This window comes from Lactuca sativa, chromosome 2 (assembly GCF_002870075.4).
Source record: "Lactuca sativa cultivar Salinas chromosome 2, Lsat_Salinas_v11, whole genome shotgun sequence".
Classification (NCBI taxonomy): Eukaryota; Viridiplantae; Streptophyta; class Magnoliopsida; order Asterales; family Asteraceae; genus Lactuca; species Lactuca sativa.
In genome coordinates this window covers 86,206,560-86,219,004 of record NC_056624.2, presented here as the reverse complement: position 1 = coordinate 86,219,004, position 12,445 = coordinate 86,206,560, and the positions used below count along the sequence as shown (strand labels likewise).

General features: G+C 36.3%; 1 protein-coding gene across 1 annotated transcript; it reads left to right on the top strand.

Annotated features, from left to right (window-relative positions):
- Window positions 1-10,952: 10,952 nt before the first annotated feature.
- Window positions 10,953-12,006, top strand: LOC111892749 (NDR1/HIN1-like protein 13). Its single transcript, XM_023888802.3, has one exon. The coding sequence runs from the start codon at window positions 11,132-11,134 to the stop codon at window positions 11,915-11,917; it is 786 nt and encodes a 261-aa protein (XP_023744570.1). The 5' UTR covers window positions 10,953-11,131; the 3' UTR covers window positions 11,918-12,006.
- Window positions 12,007-12,445: the final 439 nt, after the last annotated feature.

Below are 12,445 nucleotides of genomic sequence, written 5' to 3'. Positions count from 1 at the left end.
TGGTCTTTCCTGTAGACACCAGCTTCGCCAATGACCGCATTGAGGATACTGCAGTCGCCATCAATTTGGTACCCTAGCTCTTCCCCAATTCTTACAGTTTGAGCTACTTCTTCGCTACACGAGCTCTCTATGCCTACAACACCAGATGATTGTTCAGAATTAGGGCTTTGGTTAAGGTTTATGACGGGCACGTGAGTTTCTTGTGAAGAAATGGAGTTCGTAGTAGAATTCAGGGGGATTTGTGTCGTGGATTGGTTCGTGAAAGTTTCCCCGGTTACATCATGATATATTTTTCTTTTTTTTTGCTAGTTTGTCTGGTTGAGGCTCCAATGTCCGATCAACATGAGACAAGATATTGGGCTGAAAGTTCGGAAAAGGCCCAAAACAACCTAACGCCACCAGTTTACTAATTGGGCCAGGCTCACTAGGCTCCGATATATGCACCTTGTCCTTTTTAGCATCAAATTTGAAAATTAGGAGGGGGCATGACTGTTCGTTATCCTCCGTATCCCCAGGATTATTCTCTGGAATTACAACCGCCTTTGGTGAATCCTCCACATTAATTTCATCATCATTTTCCGCAAACTTTGATGGCGACTTTACATTTTCAGTGACCGTTGACTTACTGACCGGCAGGATATTCCGACCATCGTTGTTACCAGAAGTATCCGTTTCCGGCATTATCTCCCCTTCTTCCATATCCACAGTTTTATTCGGACCTCCCATCCATGTATCAGAGATTCCATCAGCTTCATCTTCCACCAGTGTTAAACATCCTAGCATCAAGTCCTAAGTGTACGAGGCTTAAAAACTCACATAATAACCCTTAGCACGGATAAAAGGTAACAGATACAAGTCAGACTTTGATTGAATTTAATGGCTTTACAAGATAGAAATATCGGGTTGTCACATCATCCCCCCGTTAAAGGGAATTTCATCCTGAAATTAGAGTTTAAGCAATTATAGATAAACTAAGGTAAAATATGAGGATAGGGATCTGATTAGTCCTAACGACTACGCTGTCTAGGGTTTCTACGGATTCTTCCACAAAGTTGGGGTTCTCTCTTACCTCAATCAAAACGGGTGGAATAACAAAAGTCTCGTCGGACGACCAATTTTCAAGTTGGAGACGTGGAAAGTATAGTGTATGTTATTGGATTTCCGAGGTAGTCGGGGTCTATAAGTTACTGGATCAACTCTAGTAAGAATCTCAAATGATCTTACGTACCTTGGATTTAGCAATACACGCTTTCTAAAGCGTATTCTGCCCCTCCGGATGAGACCTTCACCTAACGAGGTCACTAACCTTGAATTTCCATGGGTTTTGTCTTATCGAAGGCGTTAACTTTTCTGCCTGACCCTGGGAGCTTCACGTCGCTCCTGGATTTGTACTCTCTTCTCGGTAGTTTCTCGGATGAATTTCGGACCAATGAAGGTGTCGTCTGGAAATTAGACCTCTAGCTAGTTGTGTGTTGCCTACTTTAATACAGTGCATAGAGGATCTGTACTTATGGCAAAAGCGGGTTTCGAATGGAGCAACTTTAAGTTCTAGCATGGTCAAGGACTCGACTAGTAATTGGGTATTCTTGTTCTTCCAAAGTCTATCATATATGTTCTCTGCACAACTTCTAACGATTGAATCATTGTCACACCCCCGAACCAGACGGCGGAAACGTCCGAGGGCTATTATGACTCAATTGAATACCATCACAATGAATATACATGAAACATAACATCATACATTACCAAGCATTGGAATATTACAACTGGTAGGGTTTACATTAAGTACATTGATCCATAATATTACATGCCCAAAAGTAAATTGTTTGATACTAATTAAAACAACAGCAAGACGTTACTGAGTACATTTTTCCTTTTCGATTTACCTGTTACCTGAGAATACAAGTATTTTGAAAAACATCAACATATGAAATGTTGGTGAGTTCATAAGTAATGTTTGAAATGTAGTGGTTTGTATTGTTTTGAAAATCACCAGAAAATCCGATATTTTCTGAAAAGAGCATAGTATAAAAAAAAAGTGTGATGATCCGTAAGTATGCTTGTTTGTTTCCATAGATGTAAAAGTACAATTTGTAAAACTCGGTATGTAACTCGTAGGTGTATTAATTGAAAACCCTAGGAAAACCCGATGTTTTCCTAATACTTTGCATCAAATGATTTATATTTTGTTATTTCGTTGCGACGGGTGTATTCGTTGAGTTCCCGATGACGTTGGATTAATTATGGATTGTGAATTGTTATAAACACACATTAATGAAAATGACTAGTTTACAACTATACAAACGATCCCTTAGGCATTGCTCGCACTATTCACTTAATCCAATCACCCGGACTTCTCATAGCCCCACAACCGAGGAGGAAAAGAGGGTGCGAAGCCCCCGATATTTACCATAAGTCATTCGAGGCTATCGTGAATGCAAAGGGCCCTTAGCCCGACTCGCATTCGGTGAATTCTCGAATTTACTAGCAGCACCAGAGGGCCCCTGGGGTCCGACAGCACAAAGCCTGTAAAAGTCCTTTTACACGGAATTAGGTCATATAAGACCCAACTACATGTAAGCGAGTTTCCTTCGGGCCTAAAGATCATGTCATTGGGCTAGCTAGGCCCAACAAACACAATTTGAAACTTTCGGGCCCAAAGACGGTGTATCGACGTCTGGTGTATTCCCACGTGTGTATTGACTTCCCGAAATTTCCGCGTGTGTATTGAAGTATCATCGTGTTAGTAATTTCGGATTCATTATTGATTCGAGACCGAATCAATTCGTTTGATAACGATTTTTGGTGTTGAAGGTGTATTATATTTCGCCGATAGTCGAGGTACTAGTATTTCATCATGTCGGATTTATTGTTTAAAACATTAGAATTTTACATTTTTGCATCCCCTTTCTTTTGAATAAATTTACACTTTTGACCCTTTGTATACAAGAATTTCTATTTTAGTCCTTAAACCATTTTTCTTGACACTTTAGTATCAAAACTTGTAGAAAAGGTATTTTTCAGCTCAAAGTTATTTGAAAAACAGTTTTAGTCCCTCAAATGAAATTTTTCTCGGCTGAAACCCTTATTTTCGCAATTTTTACACTTTTGGCCCAAAGTAGAAAAATTTTGCATCTTTGGTCCCTTTTAAATATGAAAAGCATTTTTAACCCTTGAAATGGACTTGGAGCACTAGTAGTCCCCTGTTTTACAGAAAAATACAGTTTCAGCCCCTCTAATTTGAAAATCTCGCAAATTGGGCTTTATTGGGCCGAAAAATTCATTTTTGGCCCATTATGCTTAAAAATTTCACATTTAATCCTTCAAAGAGAATATTTCCAGAAAAATACATTGTTGAAACTGTTTTGACTCATTTCATCCATCAGAATTTGTATTTTGTCATTTTGGGCCCTTTAACCTTATATTTTTAACATTTTGAGTCCAAAAATGGGATTTTTAGCCCAAGGAGTTCATATTAACCAACTTGGTTATTTTTCTAGAAATGATTTGTGTGTAATAATATGTTTAATACTTGTTTCATACATCCTAATGCAAATCTTGATTTTTAAGGACTTTTTGACTAGTTTCAACACCATAATCACATAAGAACATGTAAATAAACATAGAAATCATACAAAGCATACATATACTCATAGATCTACACATTTGCTTGTATTCCCCCCCCCCCCCCCACAAAACTTATAAAAACCGAAAAATAGGGGGTATGAAGCTCACCTTTGGGTTGGGTTTCGGTTTTGGAGAAGATTGGAAGAAGTTTGATGTTGTTTTCGGCTCTAACAAGTCTTCCCTTGTTGATTTCGAACTTAGGGAGTTTCTAAGAGAGTGATCATGATTTTTGCATGGATTAGAAAGAGATTTTTGATAAAACAAAGAATCTAGATCATAGATCCAAGCATAATCTTACCTTAGATGAAGAATTTGTGGAAATATCTTCTTGAAAAACCTTCTAAAATTCGAGATCTTGATGAAGAGTGGAGGGAGTTTCCTTGAGAGATTTGTGGGAGAATTGTGTGTGTGTGTGTGTTTGGGATCGGCCGAGAATCAAGAAGAAAGGAGAGAAGAGAGAAGTGTGAAAGGATGGTGCATGGAAGTATGAGTCCTCTTGCATGGAAGTCCCTTAAATAATGGTGAGGTGTCACTCAGAAAGTCAACTCCCCTCTTCTTTTAGGCTTGGGCCGAGAATGGGGAGGGTGAGAGGAGATTTTTGGGCTTTTTGCCCTTAAGCCCATGTTATAGCTAGGTTGGATGATTTTTGGCCTAAAAAAAATATAAATATGATTTTTATGACCCATTAGGTTAGATTAGGTTAATTATGGTCCAAATGGTTAATATAATTAATCTATCTCATTCTAGGCCCAATATGGCCCAAAATATTGAATTAAATGGAATTGGGTCCAATTAGAGCCCATTTAAAGGTTCTAATCCCATGATAGTCAAATTGGAAGCTTATTGGTCCATTGAGTCCAATAAGGAAGTCCTAGTCCAAAATGGACCTAACAAGAACTACTAGGGTTTCCAATTGCTTGTTGACTATTTGTAGTACTTGTATGGTGTATTGGATTGAAATTTTGTTGTCATAGAGTAAGCATCATACATGCTCTTAAGTTTTTGATTCTACATTTTACTTGAGTGTGGTGATTACAAGACACAAAATTTCTAGTTGTGACAATCATTCTCTAATTATGTTAGTTGGTTTTAAAGATGGTAGGCTATGCATCATGACTGGCCTAGTTTCCAAAAAATTCTGAAGCGACTGCCTGAACTGGGAGATGATTCTACTATCTCAAACTGAGATAACAGATATTGGAACACCGTGCAATCTAACTAATTTCTCGGACTCATGTCCTAGTTAACTTCTCTATTTTGCATGATTCCTTAAGATTGTAGGAAAGGTGCGGATTTGGCTGATCTGATGACGATCACCCTAAATTGTAATCAATCCCCCTGTTGCCTTAGTTAACTTGATTATGAAGCTCCTTGTAATCCACTACAACTTCCTCTCAGGTATCTCTGGTGGTTTGTAGTGAGCCTGCGGGCTTTTTCTCTGAAGTTCATGATAAGACTTATACTTAAGTCATCCACCATCACCTCGTGCATACAAGTCATATATAATTTAGATTAACAAAACGTTCGGATGGGTGGCTCTGCCCAAAGTCCACAACCAAACAAGGCACAAGAGATAGGGCGGAATCACACATCCTAAATCTTGTTAAGTCTAAATTATATACCACTCTTGCGTATACACTTAGCAATGATTGATTAACCTAATGAGTTCTTAGTCTCTATTCTTAAACTTGGCATGGCGGTACGTGTGGTCTTTCTCGGAGATCTACTGGGTATACTTCGGGTGGTTACTGACTTCTGAGACTTCTTTGGTGTTTTTCGCATCAAGTTTATTATCCACGTGTAGGTTAGAAGGGCGTGGTACCCCTCACATAGGTACTTCTGAAGTTATGAAGTGAGAGGTGATATAAGGGTTGGCTTTATGGATCGAAAAAAATTCATCTGACGGTTGATTTAAGGGAAAAGCTCTTTTACACAACACCACATTTTTGCATGGTAAGGACCCAGCCCAAGCCATGTCGGATGATGATGTCGGAACTTCTTGATGAATCAGATACTTTGTTAATTAGAAGAAGAAATGATTACTACGAATCCTATTTTATCAAAATTAATAAATACAACTTAACGAGGGTTGTGATAATTTAAAACAATGAACTTTCATGAAATAAGCCCTACTAAATCTCTCTATAACTGTTTGGTGTATGCAAGTCACATATAATTAATTAATGGGGTTTGAAAGCGTACCAAAATTATCGCAGGGTTCTTTGATGCTTCCCCCATATCATGGGGTCAAACTCCTCCTGCTCCCCTGTTATTCTTCTATGTTGGACAGTCCCTTCTGAAACGTCCTATTTCACCACAAAGGTGGCATATTGGACTGGTTCCAACATTAGTGGTTGAAGTAATGTGTCGGATCGAAATTCTGCAGAAACTGGTAGTGTGCCTGTTCCTATTGCAGTTCTTGCAATGTATCACTCGGCAGACTCTCGGGTGATGGAAGTTGCACTCTTTGCACTTGGGTAGATTTCTATCATATTGCCTTGCTAGGGTAGGGGTAACCGGGATACTAGTAGAAACGGCAGTAGGAGTAACAGATTTCGTGGCCGCAGAGGCTGCCACTCGTTGTTGTCTCTTAGCTAACTTTTGAGGTGATTTTCCCTTCTTCTTATCCCAGAACATCCGTTTCTTGTTCTTAAACTTGAGGTTTGGAGTGTCGTTGTGAATAGGCACTTGTTTTTGTACTTGGTTATCACCTGGATTGGGATTGCCGATAACAAATCTACTATCATTTGCGTTGTTAGCGTTAAGGTGAGTCATGATAGTTGTTACGACGGCTGTGACCGCAACTTGAAAAGTAGTTGTATTCATCTAAATGATTGGTGTTTTGCCAACGGGTTGGTTACGTTTCTTCGGAGGCATGATTTTGTTACATGATAAGGAAATGAGTTCGTGAGGGTTGATGGTTTACTCTAGATGTATCCTAATCATTTATATGAATGTAACTTTTTCGTTTTGTTATACTGTCCTCGATGGTTCGACCTACATCCTTATGATGTAGTCCTAGTAAGATGTACAAGGAAGTTCCTATAATGGTCACAAAGGCGGGTGTCATTCGAACTAAGTTATCTTTGGTTGGAGGATATCATGTTCCAATTTTCGAAAAGATTTGAAAGTAGCTCATAATAGAGTCTACATAAAATAGACTTATGAATTTTGAGAAATAATCACTCTCGATTGAGATTTCATGATCCGATTTATTGATGTTAGTCAATATTACTGATATTAAAGATGTAACAAGTTCAGGAAAATGGCCTAGGAGTAGGTCTTACATCAAACCTGAATAAGAAAATTTTGAAAGCATGAAGACCTAGCGAAACAGTACTTGCGGTACAAGAATATTTACAGGGAAAAGTGCTACTTAGAACATAGATAAGAAGGATATTCCTTAAACCAACAGAAAGGATGAGTACAGAATTTCCTACTGGCGATGGGCACCCCTTGGATGAACCCTTAATTCGGCCAGTTGACACTCCACATCAAGAAGGTGTCGTTCATACATTGTCTGGCGTGCTCGAAGCTCTATGACTTTAGCTCGAGTTACAGCTAGCTCTTGCTGCAGAGCCTCATTGTCCCTCATAGCTCTCCCATGAGCAACTTCAAGGTTGTCAATACGATCCGTATTGGCGTTTGTGTCCGCATCAAGCTCCACGGTTTGTTGAATGGCTGTCGTTCCTAGCTCAACATTTCGAGCTACTTGGCGAACCAAGATAGGAAGAATTCTGTCTGCTGAGCCTTCCTCACTTAGATTGTAGAAGCTTCGGTCTACATTATAGGGTAAGGGTTGACCCTGCTCGCGGCTCCATCTGCCCAAGTTCTCCTCCCACAAAGGCATCGGGCCCAGAAAAGTCAGACGAGGGTTAGGATTTAGGATGGGAGCCACTAGGGGTAGATCATTAACTTTTGGATCAGAGTCAGAATCCTCTGGGAAGTTTTCTGCGAGGTCATCATCTAAAGGGATTGCATGATTCTCTTCTGGCTCTGTATCGAGCCATCCACCATTTCCTTGGTTGGGAAAGTACAGGTCACCGGGGAGATGGAATCCAGCCATGTTATCTACGAGAGAATAGGGATAAAAGAGATAGTTAATAGACGTACTACTAAAGATAATTATAGGATGATCCTTACCAGTTACTTCAATACTTACGGAGTGCATACCAGCCATATGTAACCAAAACAGAATAGACCTTCGAATAAGTGACCCTAACTCTAAGTCCACAACCAAACAAGGAACAGGAAGTAAAGCAAAGATCACAGATTCTAAGTCTATGACACCTTAGTCACATATAACCTTAGCGTATCCACTCAGCAACTATTGACAAACTAGTAAAGAACTTTTAGTTCGCACATAAGGAATTATAGTAACACAAAATACTAAGTTTATGCTATGTTCTAAAGTTTTCATTGTAGTAGTGTTGGTAATTTTTTAAACTTGCTGCAACACCACAACCATTCCTAGGCACATGCTAATCACTTCTCGGAAAGATATACTTGATCAGGCTATATCACTCCCAGATCTGATTATATATCCCTAAGCCTACTTGTGATGTCCAACAACCACAATACTTTTGTTCTGTTCTAGTATGACACTGATCCTAGTATGAATGCTTATATGTATACTTTAGTTAAATATTTTATTATTTATAAGTATAAACTCTTGGTCAGAGTATTTTAATCTCGATGTGTTTATAGTTGTATATCTTTGATGGGTTGATATACTCAATTCACTATAAACAAAGCTTTGATACCAATCTGTCACACCTCCAAACCAGAACGGCGGAAATGTTCGGGGGGGGGGGGGGGGGGGGGGGACGTCATGTTCAGTATCATAACAATGCGCAATAGTAAAACAAGCAACAACATCATCCATTGCATTAATAATATAGTTAATACAAGTGTGTTCTGAATGTATTTGTAAGACACCAAAAATATATATATCAAAATAAAAGACGAGTCTTGAACACGCTCCGGCTTCTCAAAAACCTGGTCCAGTGTACCTGTCTACTGGTGACTTGAGAATACAAGTTATTTTGAAAGAGTAGATCAACATTAAAGCTGGTGAGTTCATAAGTATTTTAGTGTCAAGTGTTTGTATAAGTTTGAAGAAAATGTTTGTAAGTGTTTGATGTAAAGTTTGTAAATGTTTGATGTAAAGTTTGTATACTTCCTAGAAAATCCTATATTTTCTACTAAAATGGAGAGTAGTCTTCTACCAAGACCCAATTGTTTGTATAAGTATGAAGAAAATGTTTGTAAGTGTTTGATGTAAAGTTTGTAAATGTTTGATGTAAAGTTTTTATACTTCCTAGAAAATCTTATAATTTCTACTAAAATGGAGAGTAGTCTTCTACCAAGACCCGACTGTTCTGTATGTTTGTTCTTTTGTAAAACTGAGTGTTTTCCCAAGTATATGACTATTATTACCAGAAAATAGTTACACTACCTTTTATGTGAGAAGATCATTATATGAATGTAATGGAAAAATGAAAGTGTACAGTAATGTTGTAATAAGTAACTACTAAAGCACTAACTACCTTAAAACCAATTTGTTTAATTAAGGATAAAATGTGATGTGGTTATAACCATACTTATTGACAAGTGTTTAACACGAAGACCTGCTGGTGTCGAAACTGATGTGACATTTGTCACCCCTTCGCTTGCCGGCCAAAATGTAGCGAACAGTCGGGATGTGGGATTTTCAGCCTCGTATAGATCTATACACACAATGCCCGCTCTCCCTTTAGGAGACTCTGGTTACAAAACGCGACCTACCAAGTATATTGCTAAGCCGTGAAGTAGTTTCACATTAATGTTATCTTGTTCTTGTAAAAGGATGTATGTTCCTTTCTGTTTCTTGTTATTGTATATTATATATATATATATATATATATATATATATATATATATATATATTTCGTTCCAAATTTTATAAAACATTATTTAATACAACATCGTCAATTTATTAGAAAAAATATTTATGACACGTTTTTAATTTATTTAATAGAAAAATCAAAGTTTATTTCCATCCATTTATATATCAAATTCTTTGATCCTAATTACAATATTTAGGCATAACTTTGCGACCAAAATTGTTTTTTTATCAAATATACACGTTAATTTGTATCATTTTTATTTTTACTTTTTATACAATAATATATAAAAGTTGACTTAGATTTGTTAATTACTTATAACAAAGTCATAAATATATTAAAAAATCACTTTGTAGTTTAAAAAAAATTAGTTTATTTAGATTTTAGTAATCTGTAGATGTTAAAAAACAAACAATCTTTTTTTTTCAGACTGCAGACGTTTAGTCCACCTCTTCTACTGCAGAGGTCTATAGATATGGTCCGCAGAATGCAGAAATTTTGTTTAAAAAAACACAAATTCTTTTATTAGAAAATAGATTCATTATTTTACATAATTGATTACCAAATATTTTGAATTTCAAAATTTCTATTATTAATGTTGATTTTAAGTGACTTAGAATATATGTTAATTTTTAGAAAATAAGAGAAAAAAAATTACAAATTATAAAAAATGACAAGTGACAATTTAGGATTATCTTATTTGTAATAAAAATGGTAATTTTGATATATATCTGTTATATATATAAACTAGGTGTGAGACTCATGTATTACATGAGTTTATTTAAAAAAAAAATTAAATATAAAATTTTAACAATTTGAGAAGTTTCAATTTATAAGAAAAATAAGATAAATTTTGAATTATTAAAATTAATGAGATTTAATGTATTGAATACATTACATATATAAACCCTTTTTAATAAATACCTTATATATATATATATATATATATATATATATATATATATATATATATATATATATATATATATATATATATATATATATATATATTACCTTACATATTAAATGTGGAATTTTAATTTAATAAAATGAAAAATACAATAAAATGACAAATTAAAAATAGAAAATTCTAAAATTCTAAAAAATGTCATGTGTCCAAATTGAAGAGAAGAGTACATATGACAAAAAAAAAAAAAAAAAAAAAAAAAAAAAAAAAAAAAAAAAAAAAAAACTTCATTTATTAAGGAGGATAAGCAAAATATATTTACACGAGATATTAATGATCGACGCTTCATCTATTTAACAATTTATGCAATCAAATTGTATAAATGATGAAAGTAACAAAAATTTTATAATCACAACCTAAACGTAAATATTTTATATAAACACATATTCAAGCCCTTTAAAATTTGGATTGTTTCTACTTTGCAGTGAAACTAATAAAAGAGAACCGGCCAAACACAAAATGTCGAACGCGCAAGTCGTTGCCACTTGCCACGCGGTCTCCATCTTTCCAAAACCAGCTAAGTCCTCACTGTAATCCTATTTCATGCCTACCCACCACCTCCCCTCTATATCTCTCCATTCTCTCTCCCAACTCCGATCTCCCATTTCCAAAACAAACTTCAATCCTTCATTTCATTTTAGCTTTCCCACAAATGGCAGATCGTGTTCATCCAGCTGCTGCATCGGATCACTCCCATCCGCTTCCTGAATCTGTCAAGCCTCCTATCTCCGACGACAAGCCACTACTTCCGCAAGGAACGTACGTTATCCAGATCCCTAAAGATCAGATCTACCGCATCCCTCCCCCTGAAAATTCTCAGAAAATAAAAAAACTTGCTAATCGAAAACCTCGACGGAGCTGCTGCTGCCGCTGTCTCGGTTGGACAATCGCCACCGTATTGATTCTAATTATCCTCCTGGCAATTGCTACTGGCATTCTCTACTTGGTTTTTCGTCCAGAAAAGTTGAAATATTCAATCGATAACATTTCAATAGGAGGCGTCAACCTGACTTCGTCAGCGCCGATATTCCCAAGGATAACTGTTGACATTAGAGCAGAAAACCCTAACGATAAGCTTTCGGTGTACTACAACGGAAAAGGAAGCTCTGTCAACGTGTATTACGCCGACGTTAACTTATGTAACGGTGTGTTACCGACGCTTCAACAGCATACGAATAACGTGACGATAATCAAAACGGCGTTAAGGGGATCAAATATTGTCTTAGCACGTGATGATCACTCGCGATTGGTATCACAGCAGGGCAAACGGAATGTGCCATTAAGATTGAAGGTTAAGGCTCCGCTGAAAATTAAAATTGGTGCCGTTAAAACGTGGGAGATAACGGTTACCGTCAAGTGTAACGTTGCTGTTGATCAATTAACCCAGAAGTCAAAGATCGTGTCGGAAAATTGTGATTATAGAGTAAAACTGTGGTAACAAAAAGAGAGGTAGCTTCGTAAATTGCTTGATTGTAAAGATCTCAAAATATACGTTGAATTATATAATCGCACAAAAACATTCATTAATTCTAGTGTAAATGTTCCTGTGGTATATTAAAAATTAAAATTTTGGTTTTCAGTTGATCAAACGAAACGAATGTCGTATTGAAAATACTACCACACAAACTGAAAATGAATCTATGCAAATTAATCTACAAATTATTGAACTATTAATTACAATACATAATCAAACTGAAATGCAACATAATCACGTATTGACAGTGCATCAGTGGTTGCGCTTGTGATTAGTTTGTGAAAGCCTATCTTAATGTAAGATGGAAAAAAATTATGGATTCTAAAATTACAGAGTTTAATAAAGTAAATATGAAACGGGTACTATACGTACACAGTATTTAAGTCATTAGGAATACATCAAATGGTCTTTGACATAATAATTTGACGAGGGCCGCCCTGATATATCTTAGGCCTGTGCGAACACAAAAAAAGGTCTCCTAAAAATATATTT